This window comes from Anguilla rostrata, chromosome 3 (genome assembly GCF_018555375.3).
Source record: "Anguilla rostrata isolate EN2019 chromosome 3, ASM1855537v3, whole genome shotgun sequence".
In the NCBI taxonomy this organism is placed as follows: domain Eukaryota; kingdom Metazoa; phylum Chordata; class Actinopteri; order Anguilliformes; family Anguillidae; genus Anguilla; species Anguilla rostrata.
Genome location: NC_057935.1, coordinates 37295411 through 37311356, shown reverse-complemented (window position 1 = coordinate 37311356; position 15946 = coordinate 37295411). Strand labels below are relative to the sequence as shown.

Here is a 15946-nt window from a genome sequence, read left to right as displayed (position 1 = left end):
AAAATGTTACTCAGTGATCCTGTATTGTTTCATGCGCTCACAGGTTAATTACAGTTAAGAGGACCTGTGTCTGGCAGTCTGACTACAGTTTAGAGCATTGAAAGTGTTACTCTTTGTGTTCCTGTGGAAGGTCGATTTTTGCTGCTAATTTATTTGCTCAATAAAGTATAATTGTATAGTGTACGGCGTAGTTCATAAGAACATGAGGAAAAAAAATGTACCCCCAAAATTGTTAACATCTTTAGCTGTGATTAAAAAACGGTTGACATTCGTTCACATTTTCCTTATTTAATGTCTGTTTTAAAGGGGAAGTTGAGAACTGGAACACATTGGTTTGTTATTTGTACTGTGTTGTGATGGCCTTCCAGTTTTTTGCATCGCATTTTAAAATTTTTACTTTCTAATTTTTCAAAATACCCCAAAATAATGTTCTTGCATCACTGGTATCTTTCTTATTGCTACTTCTCCTTTGTAAGTTCATTAGAGATGTGACAGCAAGATTTGTACAGAACTGTTAGAGACCTCATATTTCTGTTAAATGTAGTTTTCATTATAGTCCCAGTGCAAATGGAGCACAGACAGGATGGTTCCTCACTCCCGATCCCTGTGGATTCAGACCGAATCCCTCATCTGCTATTCCACTGAGGTCACTTCCCATTTGAAATAATTATCTTTCTGTAATTAATATGAAATGATATATAATTGAAAAATCCAATTGGCTTCAACTAGCTGAAAGTAAAAGGTTTACAGAAATGTCTCTTAAAAAGACAGAAAATGATAGGAAGGCAGAGTCAGAGTCAGAGAGGATGTGGAGAGAGTTCCCTGCAGCCTTCATTTCCCCTTGCACACATGCCTATCCTGAAACAATGAGGCCATTTTTGGTAAAATTATTTTTTTCTTTCAAATTTTGGCTAAAAGTATAATACTCCAATGCGAGCCTGGAGAACTGCTGAAATCCATGTCAACGTCCTACCCCACGAAGCAGCACACAACCATAGTTTACACAGTCTAGATGACATTTTCAGCTTTTATACTGTAGCTATGGGTAAAATAATCTGTATGTGTGCATTTATGGGATGGAAAAAGGGTTCAAAAAGGACAACAGTGATTGGCAGATGCACACTTGCCAGAGAGTGAGGGATTCTGGACTTTGTGTTAGGGTTGGATAGCCTGAGAAGAGCCATAGAAAAGGTGAGGTTAAGTGTAACACCGTGTTACACTTAAAATTTACAGTGAGGCTATACACCACTGCAAAGATCTGCTATGAGTTATTAGGGTTATTGTGTTAAAAAGTGAGATGGATTTGAAACAGTTAGAGACCTCTGGTTAACAACTGGGAAAATGCTCCAGTCAGTTATACCTTAAAGTGGTTTCAAGATTCTGTAGATCAGTGACCGCATATGTACAGTACTGTACTCAGATTGAGCTATTTTTCCATGCAGAGAGAAATAAGTTAAGTTAAATTTTCTGTTTTCCATTCTGTATCTACTGTGTTTGTACCTCCTTAATATTGAGTGCAACATTAACTCAGTGTAATTTTTTTTTTTTGCTAGACTTCCAATAAATCCTTCCACGCTTTATGGATTTCCCAAGCTTTTGTTAAGAGCTATATCAATGTACAGTATAAAGTGAACCTTTTCCCTCTCATCTATTTATTTAGATGTTTTTCATTTGGTCGTATCAATTCATTGTTCCTGCTAATGTTTGTTTTGGGTCCTTTTTGTCTGCTCATAAAGATTTATTTAGTAGACAGTTATGAAAAACCATTCTTTTTTATGCTCTGCTTCGCAGATACAATTAACACAAGCCTATTCATCGGATGTTTATGGATTGCCGCATGTTTGAGAGAATTTCTCGGAAACCCTGCCCTTTTACCTGCTGGTAGTAAAGAGCACAGTTTGTCTGAATTGAAGCCATGTACAGTACCATGCCATTTTTGAAAGCAACACACACTGGACACACTGTCATGGCTGTGACACGGAAGAGTGCTACTGGTTTTTTTTTTTTCATTTGTAGCTAATGCTGTTATTTTCTGGGAATGCTTTGAATAACAGACTCATGCATTGTCAGAGCATTTTCTAATTAACCAAAAGAAAATAAGTTGATGTAAAAATAGGCTGCTTAATAAAAGCAGAGAAGTAAGCAGTGTAGCATAGTTATCAGAAGTAATAGTAAACCAAAGCAAAATTATGACTAAGAATACAAACAAACTGGTGCTCCACAGAGAATTTGCTTATGGGACTGAAGGATATTCCCTATTTATCCTACAAGTTTATGCATTTACTTAATGGGGATCTTTCAGAAACGTATTTTTAGCTTTTCATATTTAATATGCCTCATACGTTACGATGGTTCTCACAGTCTTCGAGAAAAATGAAATCCCTTAAGCCATTATTTTTTTATGTATGCATATCACCTGGTGCGGTGAGTGATCGTTCCAGCAGCACATTAGACTTTTTTTTTTTCTGCCTCCGCTGGAAATTGGGTTTGGATTAAATTAGTTCCTTCGCCACTTTATCTCTCTGCACGAGAAGTCGAGATGTAATCTCATAATGCCAACGCTGATATTCGATGACAGGATTGATTTCTCAAAATAGATTTGAGAAACACGGTTGACAGCGATGGCGGTAATGATGAAGTAAACACGTGGACCCGAACCGAATGGGACCGTTTGCGACACGTTCACATCGAAGCGGATTTGCGTCAGGTAGACCCGTCCGTCCGTAGACCTCGTCTGGTTGGCCGCCGCCTGCGAGCCGCTTGTGTTCATTCCGCTACCGCGCTGATGCACTGTTGTCCCGTGGAGAAATTCCCAGCAATATTTTGTGTCTCGAAATCTGTGTTGCCGCGATATGAACTGTCAAAGCTTCACAAATATGTCATCTTGCACAGTGCAGGGAAATCCTCTCACAGGACCTTAATGTGCACATTTTTTAAAACTTTTTTTTAGTAAAGACAAAGCTCACTTTAAGACCATAACCCCCATAGGCTGAAACACTTAAAACACTTTAAAATTCAGTTTCAGAACATTTTCCTTCATCACAGCACCGAACACGCGGTGGAAATGGAGTAAAATCAGCGGTAATTATCACCTCGTTAGTGTCACAAGTGCTTAATTAGAATATATCAGTACTGCAGTCAGAACAAATAAAACACAGCGGATGCAAGTTCAGCAATATCTCAATACCTTAGAAGATGTATGGACACAATAAAATGTCTTGGAAGCTCAGATCCTCACTGAATTTGGAATATGTCATTCCCAAACCAGCCAAAACCGAACAGCCTATTTCAGTGTCGTACAAGGTTGAAGTAGGAACTGTTATTTCCAACTTTCTCGATTTTATGACAACCAAAAAGATGGAAATTAGGTCATTCATTGTTCTTTCACGTTTCGTGTGATCAAAAAGTACCTTTCGGCAAATTAGGTGCTCATACAATGCGTGGTTTTCACTGTTCATATTCAAATGTAGACAAGAGTATTGAGCTTTAAATATCCACGATAATTTCTTTCTGACTGGAATCCAGATTCCCAAATCTGTGTTTCATATTTGCGGAGCCATGTTTAAACAGATCAGGCTGGTTCCTAGGGAGTCTTTGTCCTTTATACTAGCTAATGTCTTTATTGATAATGCATAAAACATTCTCTAACCAGCTGGAGGTTGTAAAATCTGTGGGGAGATGGTATGATATTAAACTTTAACATTCCAATGGATGAATTATTTAGCTGCGGTGCTCCAGCGGTGTTGTGCATCTCCCTTTTAAGTAATCCAGGTGCTCCGGTTTGTCATCTTCCGTTTGTCCAGGGCATCTGTTCCGGCAGGCCAGCGAACAGCCGTTCAACATGTCCACCGTCTCAAGTGCCTTCCCCGTGGTCAGCCACCCAGGCTTCGGCCTCTACACCACCAGCTCGGGGCGCTCCGAGTTCGGGGGCCTCGGCACCTTGGGCGTGTCCGCCGCCCTGGCGGCTCATCCCCAGCTGGGGGCTTTTCCAGGTAAGGAGAGCGCTCGGGAAGAAACTTCTCTGTTACCAGGCAGCTGTTCAGATGAACATCAGAATGTGTCTGGCTCTCAGAGGAATTTCTTGGATACTTTCTCCTCCGATCTTCTTATGACATCAGAAACGCAAGCTCATCTGAAAGGTTCAGCTATGAAGAATGGAAGACCATTTATTTACCACTTCAGGTATCTATAGATCAGTGGCCTCCACTAGTATGTCTTTGACCCAACTCTTAATTTTGGAAATTATTTGCTAATATTTTGAAATTAAATTTCCTTTTAAGGCGGATTGCATTACTGCAAACCATGAGCAAAACGACTAAGTATTGTATTCTCAAGCATTTGTTTTAGGAATGCAGGTTGACTGGGAACGTGGAGTCACCTGTTGTTCCAGGACTCGCTCAGCTGCAGTTTTGAGGGGCGTCTTTAACATTCCCCAGCACTGCGGATCCCCCGGGGCCCGGAGCGAACGCCGCCGCCGCTATAAACTGTGTATAAAAGCGCAGCTGTCATTTATTGAAAAGGCTGGACATGTTTCGCTGGAGAATAATTTCGAAAGAAGGGGGTTCTCCTGTGGCTCTCCTGTTCCGGTGTGTGATGTTCATTTCTGGTATTAACCCCGTGCGAGTCGCAGACGCTGCCAGAATGTTTCAGCTTAATAGTATCGTACATCAGAATAACCGGCAGCCTTTGAGGATTGACATTTATGGTGGATAGTTTCGCGCGGTTCTCTATAACTTTGACCTCCGCGGACGGCAATATCGGATGCTATCTGACATTTCTAAGTGTTTTGAGGGATGATGTGTTGTTTTGCCTGCTTCTCAAATGGTCTCTTTTTTGTCAATTGATTTTTTTAAAAGTAATAATGCTAGTGTTGTGTATTTTTGAAGCGCAGTAATGCTGATGTATTAAAGTCAGTGACAGACATTATTTCTGTCATTTAGTCAAAAGAATGACTGTCTTTTAAGCTAAGTCCAAATTGATATCATTCATATATATATATGGCTTTGGTTCGAAGCAAGTGCTTTCATGAGTATTTTTTGACTTTGATATTCTCAGTAGGTTAATAACCATCTTGCCCGAAACAGGTTGAAGCATGGTGGGGGGGGGTGTGTGTGTGGACTGTTCTGAAGGTGCTGTGTAAGGCAGGGATGCTTGAATCTGGCCCTTGAGGCCAGTAGCATGGCTGGTTTTTTTTTTGTATTCAAATGATTGTTAATGCCACCGATTGGCCAGAAATTTGCCTCACCTGGTGTCCCAGGTGTGCATCAGTCCTGATCAGAGGGGAAGAATGAAGGGCCAGATTGGAGTACTCCTGCGTCAAGGTTTGAGTGGTGACATCGGTTGAGATTCGGTAATATCGGGGTCCCCCTTTGCATTCCAGAATGGTGGCGAAGCACAGAGGCTCACGGGCGGGGCCCCACCTCCTTCTTCCCCCCTCTCCTGGGCTTACCCCCCTTCTTCACAGCCCCCGTCCAGAACCACGAATCCGACCCCTTTCTGACCCGGGGCCCCAGCAAGAACGGACAAGGCAGTCCCAAAGGTACGGCCTGTCGGGCCTTCTGCCCAAATATTTGCACCTGATTCATTCACTGTATTATGAAATTCTGCTGTTAAAGGGAAAGGGCATAAATGCTAATATATCCTTTTGGGCAAAGGTATAATATTAAATACATTTAATTTACCCTACAGGGAATCTTAAGAGCTATAAATGTATTAATCATCATTTTGTGAGCAGGTGCTGGGAATATTTGTCTTTGGCAGCATATTTGTCTTTTTTTTTAACTTAAAAACTTTAACATCGATAGTTTTTGAACACAGTGCAAGACTGGGTTCAGCAGCTGTCCCTCGCTGTCTTCTTGTCAGTACCAAAATGTAGCATAACCACCACGTCTGAGTTAACACCCTTAATTGAGCTGTTTGTTTATGCTTTATGTATCTACATACTTTGCAGTTCACTGTGTGCTTGTGTGCTTGCTGATACGTGTTAACTTCTTTATTGTAGCTTCACCAGTGGCATATTTACAGGGCGGTAACGCTGTGTAGGTGACGAGTTGCGATGTGCGTCCGTCTGAGGCCTGTGTTTGCTTGCGAACGCAGGTGTGAACAGCGCAGTGAACGGAAGCAGCATCTCTGCCTCCTCGCGGGGGACCTCTTCTAGCACAGCCTCCCCGGCGCTGGGGAACCCCCAGCAGGCCAAAGCCGCCAACTCCAGCAGCAGGAGCCACAAGAGCAACCAGGACAAGGCCGAGCAGAAAACTAAAGAGAAGGTGAGCAGCACGGCTGTGATGAAGAAGAAGTGTACAGTAGGAACATTGAAACCTTATTCTTTTTGTGCCCTGTGCATTAATCAGTGGTGAGATTCTCTTTTGGTCAGCATTCATAATTTCCTGGTTTAGAATTCTTATCATTTACGTAGTTGACATTATACATGGCGTACATGGTAGAGAAAAACAGGAAACGGTGAAAATCCTGTTTGGTTTTGTGTGGCTGCAGGGATATTTGAGATCCAGTAATCCGATACTGGAGGAGGTCTGTTTGGCCCGGGGCGTTTTGTTGCCTTATTGATTGACGGTGCCGTTGCCCGTAACAGAAACCCTGCAAGAATGCGACGGGGAGCTCCAGTAACAGCGACAGCGAATCGGGGTCCTCCTCGGACTCCTCCAGCGACGGGGTGAGCAGCAGCGAGTCCGACGACCTGGAGGACGACGACGACGACGACGACGAAGACGAGGAGGAGGATCCCAGCAACGAAAGCGAAGACTCCGACCTGGATAATGAGGCCCCGGGGAAGAGGAAGGGAAAGGTAGAGTGAGAAAGCCTGAGTCATGCCGAAGAGCAGCCAGGAGATTCGGACAGTTCAGAACATAGCCTAGTTATTCCCCAGAAAATTCATCTCGGTCAAAAGCAGTTCACGGCTCATCCCCTGCTTGGTTTCCATTGCTTACAACAGAATGAAGCAAGCGTGCAATTTTTTATTTGGAAATATAGCACATTGCAACTGGGTAAGGGTGGGATTTATTGCTTAATTTTGCCAATATTTATAGTTTGTTCTATTCAACCCAAATATCTATGTTGTCCATGATGAACATAAAAGCAGAATTTCAAGGCTATCAAAATGTTTACATTTCATTTGCTTGTTTAACAAATGTGACATTAGTAGGTAATTCATTTTTTGTCTGACACCATTCAGATCATGTGAATCATATAGGCTAAATCTTCAACTAGCCTAAATTGAGTAAAATCAATGTAATTTTCGCAAAGATAATGCTTTCTGACTATGAATTTAAATTGCACAATTAGGTAAATAAACTGCACTGGAAACTAAATGTTGCTTATTTTGGTTTTGTTTCCACATCATAAATGGCCAAACGAAAATGCAGCTTGTAAGATGCATATTTATGTTTGTGATAGGGGCCATTGTCTCTTACAAGCTGTACTTTCATTTGGGGATTTGGGCAATTGAAACATGGAAACAAAACCCCTTAAAGTACCCGCTGCCAACAATTTCATAATCAAAGTCACTGAGGCCTTGTAGAACTAAATAATCGGTTTTATTTAAGTAAAGGAAGCAGCAGTGGAACTTGGCACATTCACATTTCAAACGCGGGTATTGTTCGGGATGGGCTAAAATATATTCAATGCAGCTCAGCGTGGAGTTAAACTGTTGAGTGTCTCAAGTGAGGAGGTGAATATCTCAGATGTGCCAAAGTCCCGCGAAGCTGGGAGTGCATGCTAAGCATTTAAGTTCCTGAAGTCAGGATCTGACCCATAACGCCTAGCAATTATGCTTAACGCAGCTGCATCATGCTAGACTGAGCACAGCCTGATGGAAGCGAGGTTATTAACTGTTAGATGTAATACTCCTGTACTGTGAGTCACGCCGGCGACTTTGGCGGTGCAGCAGCCGTGAGCAGGTGCATAGGTGGGCGATACAGAGCTGCCTTTGTGACAGCCCGAGCTGACGGGAGGCCGCTTTGTCCCGCCCCCTTTCCCAGGGGGCCGTGCAGAGCGGGGGCGAGAGCAGGGAGGACCGGGAGCAGCAGGAGAAGAAGAGCGGCCAGCGGCGGGGCTTCCCTGCCGAAGCGGCCGGCCACGCCTACCGCCCGCCCCAGCTGGCCCCGCCCCTGCCGGCCGCGCCCCAGCCGGCCCCTCCCCAGCCCGTCGCCCTGGTCTTCCCCAGCTCCAAGGCCCGGGAGGAGGGCAAGCCGCACCAGACGGTGATCCAGGCCACGGGGCTGGCGTCCGCCGCTAAGCCCCTGGCCCTGGTCACGCAGCCCCGCGGGGAGGGCTCGGCCTCGCCCTCGCCCAAGCCCCTCCCCCTGTGCCCCTCCCCCAAACCCGTGCCCCTCCCCCTCCCCCTCTCCCTCTCCGCCTCGCCCAAGCCGCTCTCCCTCACCCTCTCCCCCAACTCCAAACCCAAATCTCTGACCCCCTCCCCGAAGCCCCCGACTCTCTCCCCTGAAGGCGGGAGGGCTAGCAGCAGGACCCTTCCAGACGAGACCCTCCCACAGCTCATCGATTTCAGACTGAAGCAGGTTTGTCGGCTGTGATGCCGCCCATGACACCATCTGCACACGAATGCGCGGTTGGCAAAGGCACGCGTGTAAAATACAGTTTGCTTTTCACTCAGTATCAGTCTTAAGTGCATATTTTTGTTATTTCCCCACAATTCTTGCAAATTAAAACAGTAAATATACTATTTTCTTGACAAAAAGCTGTTTCTGACGCACAGGTTTTAGTTGGTTAGTTGGTTTTCCCAAAACCAAAAAGGAAACCTGTTAAGTACTTGCCACAGTAAGGCATTTGATTGTATTTTGTGATGTCAGGCAACAGCAAGTAAGCGAATGAAAGTCACAGTGTATATAACTTTATTGGAACAACACCGAAAGCACCAAAGCAGACATGCAGCATAGGTAATGCCTTAAGAGGAAGTCATCATAGGGGAAAAATGTTAATTCTAACACTGTTCACATTCAGTGTATTGTAGTTTTGGTTTTAATTATAATATGCTTGCGGAAATGTGTTAAGCCAACTGAGCCATCGTTTACCAAGGAACAAATTGTGGAATAATGTAATTAAGTATTCCAAATCAGTAAGGTCTGCACTAATTAAATATTGAATAAATAGCGCTATTAATGATTAAAAGCCTCAAAAATGTCGTTTAAAAATAATCATTGCCTATGCGGCTAACACAGTGTGAAACTGTCTTTGAATACGGCTGTTATCACCGCAAGACAGACAGTTTTTAGAAGGTAGACTATGAGATCGTATTTTGGACAGTTGTTTTGTTTTTGGCTGACTGAAAAACAAGCTGTTGAACATAAGTAGACTCTGCGCAGAGATCGCCTGCTCTGATTGTGGGGACTGATTGGCTTGCTGCTCCATCCGTGGCCACTCCTCAGGAGATCCTCCACCTGATCGTAATTCTTCCACCGGATGCCGGCGCTAAAAACATGCCTTTCGTTCCCGTCTTGGCCTGAATCCGTCTATTCTTTGCGTTTCCTGCTGATAGTCTTGTTATTTCCAAAGTATTTTTCTTTGTGTGTTTGAATCCACGCTTGATTCCTGTCCCTTGGCAAGGTGCTGCGTCCATTTGATACAAACACCCACCTCATCTGCAGGAACACTTTCAATTCTTTTTTTCACTGATTTAGTTTGCATTTCCCCCTGCCAACTTTGGTAGGTATGCAAGCACATCTCAAAACCTACTTTGCACAGGGAAGGCTTTTTTCTAATAGAGCCCAGCGATAATCATTTTTGGTTTGTTGCATAAATAAGCTATTCAACATAAATAAATATCCAAATCCTTTGCATTGTAATATTGTCAGATGCATAATTCTCAGAATATAGGCTTACAATATATTTTCAGAATAGATTTGCCCCATTTTGTTCAAAAATCGCTAACTAATTAAACTAAGTACATGTTGGCATTTGTCACCTGTGTTCATCATGTATAAGTGCATGATGAGAGCCAGTCTAATAGTGGTGTGATTTATTCTTTCCTTCTGTCTTTCAGCCCTTCCTCTCCCAGGTTTTTCCCCTGCAGCTGAAGAAACCACAGGACCTCCACAAGACTCAGAAGAAGGGGGGGTCATCGACGCTGCCCCCTCCGAAACTCTTCCCTGAAACCCTGGTCAGCCCCAAGCTCCCACTTCCCCACAACAACCACTCCCACCTCTTCCTCTCCAGCACCCTCCTTGGGCACCACCACCCCAACGGCATCATCCAAAGCACCATCCAGGAAGCCCCGCTGGCCCTCATCACTAAACCCCGCGGCCAGGCCAGGACCCCGGACAAGCCCCTCCCCTCGGCCCCGGCCGCCGCCCCCTCCTCTGCGCCCGTCAACCTGAGCACCGGGGGCAAGAGCCACTCAACACAGCCATCTACCTCACCTGCCCCGGCCCTCGGGCTGGGGAAGAACTGGATCCCCAAGGCCACGCCCGCTAGCAAAGGGCTGTCCCAGAGCCACCTCGCGCAGTCTCTGGTGGACCTGTTTCGGGGGACCGAGTCCGACATCCCCAGCAGCAAGGACTCGGACGACTCCATTGAGGACGAGAACGACGAGGACGACGACGATGAGGATGAGGAGGAAGAGGACGAAGAGGATTCGGATGACAGCCCGTCAGGTCTGCTTCCTGCTTCTTGTTGATTTTTCTCATACTACCACTGCTTAGCATAATGTTGGGGTCACAGTATTAATTAATTGTCCTCAATACGTTATGGCATATTGGGCCTTTGAAGCTACTGCTTATTTGAGGGGAATGAGGACTTCTTAATGCCAGTACATGTTGAATTCAGCCCCTCTTCTCTGTGTGCTTTCCCCCTGTAGTGTCAGATAGCAATCTGGACACTGACTCAGACGGTTCGGAGGATGACACAAAGGACCACGACGAAACAGAAACCGACACAGAGGGAGAGAAAACCCCGCTGAAGCTGACCAAGTCCACCTCCTTACTGGACACTACTTCCAACCGCTCTGCGAACTGCTCCCCTCTTAACCTCATCAAGACACCTAGCTTGGCCACGCCCTCCCTCCTGACCAGCTCTGGTGCCTTGACCTATCACAGCGCCCCGTCTTCCTCGTACACTCTCTGCATGCCACCAGGTACCCGCAGAAAAAACGCTACTGACCACTGCCTACTTTCAGCTCTCACTCATGCTGAAAATAAATTGTGTTTAATGTTTGCTATCTAGGTGAAATGGTGCACACAGCATACTGGGATTGCTGTGCAACTTTGTGTATATGCTGGGTGTTGGAGGCATTCCAGCTTGGGTTCACTTCAGTATTAGTTTTCCAGTTACTTTTTTTCTAACGCTCCTTTTTGTCCATGAGAATGAGTGACTGAAGGGGCGTGGATTATACTTTTTCAGGCCAGGAGGTTTGTACAGTTACATGACCCAGCTGAGGAAAAAGGGCGTTCACAATGGGGATTTAATGTTTCCTCTGACCTGCTTTACCTATTGGTGAGCGGAGGTGTTTCCACGGAATTGTTTTTGCTCTATGTCAGCCATACCAGAGGGGTTTCCACTGACCCCTCCTAGCTCTAGGTATCTGAAGCATTTCCATAGCAAATTGACCCAAGCTGGCAATGTGCTGTAACTCCAGATGTGACTACATTGGCCAAGAGCCCAGGCAAATTGCACAGAAGTCGGTGTTTAATTCTCCTCCTGCACCAAACAGTGTAGCTGGAGCCCCTTTCAATGCTCAGGCCTGCTCTGCTCATGGCTAGGAAGCACGGTCATATTATTCCGTTAATTTACAGAAATAAACACTATGTGCTGAGCTGTACATGAGATCTTTCAAAACAAAGATCTTGGCTTGCTGAAAGTAGAATCGACTACTGTTTTCTCTCATCTTTATTTTTCCACAGTGGATATTGGGCTCCCAACTCCTCCTACGGTTGTTAACCCAAAGACATACAAACCAGTGAAACCATAAACCTGCCTATCTCCACAAAGTTGTTTTGTGAAGCTATACTATGTGTACTTTTTAAACTATAAAGCTTTTTAAAAAGTCTCCACTACCTTAACCTTAGCGGAACTCTGCATGCTACTGAATTCCAGAAATTAACCCTTTTGTCTGTTGTCATCAAACTTGCTACACATGCTTGTGATTAGGCCTGGGAGGCACACCCCAAGTTTAGTGAAATGTGCCCGTAGGGGTACTATACCAAAAAACTGATTTTAATGCTAATTACTTTTTAACGCGAAACTGAAAGCATATATTTCAACCAGATTTTGGGAGGAACATTATGAAACAAGCCCAAATTGACCAATCAGCCGAGTTGGTCACACGGATGTGCTATAGCACTTGTCCCCTTCATTGCTGCTTGCTGCTATATTTATTATTATTTCTATTTTTATTATGGTGAAAAGGGTTCTTTATATTTATAAAATGTCACAGCAGGAAAAGGCATGTCGAAAGACATATTTGGTTCATATTTGATTGCTAGAAGCTTTAAGTGTGTTTAAGTGTTTCTAGCGGTAGAGCGTTTTTAACCAAGGGTATTATGTTCAAGTGCTTTATTGCATAACAAACCCAAAAATTCACACATTTCCAGGATATGGATTTCACAGCCCAGGGTGGCTCAGTCAGTAAAGGAGTTTGCCCTTAGAGTCACAGCTGCTGATTCCAAACGAAGGAGAAAATCGTTCCACAAAAAAAGCAGATTCAGGGTCTCAGTTGGTTTATGTTTGTTTCATTATGAAACTGAAACAAATAGCAAGCTGTATAATGCTAACTGTTGCTCTAAATAAAATGTAGTGTTTCATGTATGAAATGGAATTCGTAGCAGAAACCACCCATTGGAGTGCATACTGTGTGGGTCTGAAGGTTGCTGGTGTGTGTGTGTGTCAGTGGCTGCTTGTGTGTACATTGATGCTGATGAGTGGCTGCTCTCTTTCAGCACCTGGAAAACGGAGGAGAGTGACAGACGAGCGGGAGCTGAGAATACCTCTAGAATTTGGGTATGTTTGCGGGAAAACTCCGATTCCTCCTGTGACGCTGAGGGACGCCGAGTTCCTGCTGAGTTGCCGAGTGGCTAGGTTCACAAGTTAGATGTGAACAACTTCACAGGTTTTTGAAGAGCATTGCGGCCCAGGCTGGGATTTCCCCAGTGGGTATATTTCCCTTCTCCACTCGTAGTCTGACAGGTGGGGTTCCCATTGCTTCAGAGAACTGTGCGATTACACCCCACATCCCAGTCTAGGGGTAGGCACAGTGAGCTTTGGGCAACAAGCAGCATTGTCACCCCCATCCCTTATAAGGAAACTCTGACAAAGCCACATGTTCCCTTTGGCAGAAGGTCTTGGAACAGAGCCACCGCGGTTAGGATTAGGTTTAAGCCCCGCCCCCAGGGTATCGGCCAATCCGGATGCCTTTCATCTGCGGGGGATGTTTTTAATCAGCAGATTCGGAGAGGAAAGGGGGAAAGAAATATATTTCACGCTCTGTTTGAGGCCCACGCCGGCTATGCTTAACAATGGCAGGTTTCCAAGAGTGGAGTGACGTCCTCCCTGGCGGCGGTCCAGACTGGGCGGCTTCGTTGCTGACGGAGTCGGGAGTCTCTGCAGGTGCACTGAACGCCAGTCTCTGAGGCCAGGCGGATTAGAGGCTGTAAGTGGCCAGGTTATATCGCTGGCCCCCTGATCCGCGGTGTCTAGACCGCGGCCAAACCGGCAGCGCTAATAGCAGGGGTTACGGCCTTGTCTATTCGCCATTATTGTATGATTGGAAAAAATGGATTCCGAGCCGCACATTGCTTGCCTTTATTGCACCACTGTCCAAGAAGCAGAAGAGTCGATACTTTGCTCTTTTGAATATGTAATCGTTCCTTGTCAAATGCCCGCTCATTTGGGACGTGTTAATGCCAGAATTTGCTGGCATCGTCCTCAGGAACTGCTGAAGTCATTTATATTTCTGTGTCTTTAATGCTGGTCAAGTGTGTGGTTTTATTATAATTGAATGAGCTAGCTGGGGGTTCAGATGAAAAATAACTCTTATTAAGCCCCTGTTCATAATAGCCATATCCAAGCACAGTGTGTACTAAGGTGTCACTTTTGGGGGCTGGGAGGTCTCAGTGGGACTCAACATTCTCTTTCTCTCCAACAGATTGTTAATTATACGCACAATATGTATAGAATAGAAAAACTTTCTTTTTTTTCCCCCATGGGGAACTCTTCAGTATGTTGTAGCATGTAAGGTGTGTGTGTTTGTGTGTGCGTGTGTGCATGGCCGTGTGCAGTACACAGTAGTATAAACGTCCACAAGAATGGGTTAATGAATCATGCCGATTTCTGTTCCTGAATCTAGTATGTATGTGCCTGTTTATACAGTTGTTGTACTTTCAGACACTGACTTTTCAGTTAGCTGTAGTTACATAAGGCATTGTTTCATCCCCTTTTGCCTCCTGCACAGTAATTCTGCATTGCCTGTAGTGCATGTTGCGTGCTGTTTTTCACCGAGATATTGCCATGCAAGTCTTTTTAAAAACTATTTTCCTAATAACAAACCCTTGAAAGTGCAACCACTAATGGGGCTTGCGTGCATTTACATGAAATGTCAGACACACAATAATGAGGCCCAGGTTGCAGAATCCTTACTATTCAACCAAAATGTAACCTCTTATTTAAAAAAGAAATACCATATCCTGGATTTAATACATCCTTAGAAGTAGTATCTTGATTTCTATGCAAATTTTGAATGACACCATACTGCATTCCAATACAAGTCATCTGCATTATATATTACCACTGAAAGGGCATGTGTGAAATGATATATGATGATAAGAAATATGACCATAGCATATCTGCAGTATGGGTGGCCTGTCCTGTCTGGAACCCATCTTTTGGGCTGATGTTGTTGGTTGTACCTGTGTCACGTGGCCTTTGCCCCTCCGTCCTAAAGGTGGCAGAGGGAAACCCGCTTCAGAAACCAGAGCGGGCGCCTGCAGGGCAACGTGGCGTACTACGCCCCCTGCGGGAAGAAACTGCGCCAGTACCAGGACGTGGTGAAGGTAACCCCCCCCCTTGCCCGAGGAGCGTGGCCTGGTGCCGCGCTGCCGCGCTTCAGGAGCTCAGATGTCTAGACGATGCCTCAGTTAGCTTGTGTCTCTGTGCCTGTCCCTGCTATCATCCATGCTGAGTGTGTAGAAGCTGACCTAAATCAGTAGATGACAATGCCAGTCTTAATGTGCCATGCTAGCTCAGGTCAGCAGCTGACGCCTCTAGGTTGCTTTTTAGTGTCACGCTTTTGCGCCCTCCCCCTGACCGCTGGATATCTTGTCTCACCAAAGCCATTATCTTCTTTTCTGTAGTATCTATCCAGAAATGGAATAAGTGACATCACGCGCGATAATTTTAGCTTCAGTGCAAAAATAAGGGTTGGTGACTTCTATGAAGCCAGAGAAGGACCTCAGGTGACTGTTTTTCTCTCTATTGCCAGTTGTGTCCTAGTCTGAACATAAATGCAGAGTCTGCCAGTGCAAGAGCAATCAGTCACTCTATCATAACCACAATAGCCTTACAAGGAGAAGAGTATCAGTCAGTTTAAATTGCTCTCGCAGTACATAATATTTTACAAGGATAAGTTGATGGTCACAGCCTCCTAGTACAAGGAGACAGCGAAAAGTATCACAGTTTGCCATGCTTTGACAGCATATAATGCAATGTTTTACTGAGGACAAGTGTACTAGTGTGTGATAACTGAACTGGTGTTAAATTGTACAGAAGCAAAAGAACTGGATGAACATGGTTCCATTAGGGAAGCAGAAAGCAGACGGCCGTATCTGGCTGAGCGCAAGACTCCAGTTACAGCTAAATGAAAGCACATTCACATTGGCCGTTGTTTTTCCCTCGTCCGCAAGCTTCCCTTGCGGAGGGCAGGGAAAATATTTAAACTGGAAATCTGAATTATGTAACTTTTAATTTGAATGGGAAGGAGTAGGAG

At 44.8% G+C, this 15946-nt stretch overlaps 1 protein-coding gene across 11 annotated transcripts in view; it reads left to right on the top strand.

Moving 5' to 3' along the window:
* The window catches only part of baz2ba (bromodomain adjacent to zinc finger domain, 2Ba), a 102088-nt gene that overhangs the window by 62789 nt on the left and 23353 nt on the right, over window positions 1–15946 (top strand). For 6 of the 11 annotated variants that reach the window (XM_064327375.1, XM_064327369.1, XM_064327377.1 and 3 more), the window contains exons 4-13: window positions 3804–3992; window positions 5381–5539; window positions 6097–6266; window positions 6590–6802; window positions 7995–8534; window positions 10016–10625; window positions 10829–11104; window positions 12906–12966; window positions 14906–15014; window positions 15315–15416. In XM_064327375.1, the coding sequence (XP_064183445.1) occupies window positions 3804–3992; window positions 5381–5539; window positions 6097–6266; window positions 6590–6802; window positions 7995–8534; window positions 10016–10625; window positions 10829–11104; window positions 12906–12966; window positions 14906–15014; window positions 15315–15416 (2429 nt within the window). The remainder of the gene's footprint in view (window positions 1–3803; window positions 3993–5380; window positions 5540–6096; window positions 6267–6589; window positions 6803–7994; window positions 8535–10015; window positions 10626–10828; window positions 11105–12905; window positions 12967–14905; window positions 15015–15314; window positions 15417–15946) is intronic. The other 5 variants (XM_064327374.1, XM_064327373.1, XM_064327376.1 and 2 more) reach the window with 1 other exon arrangement.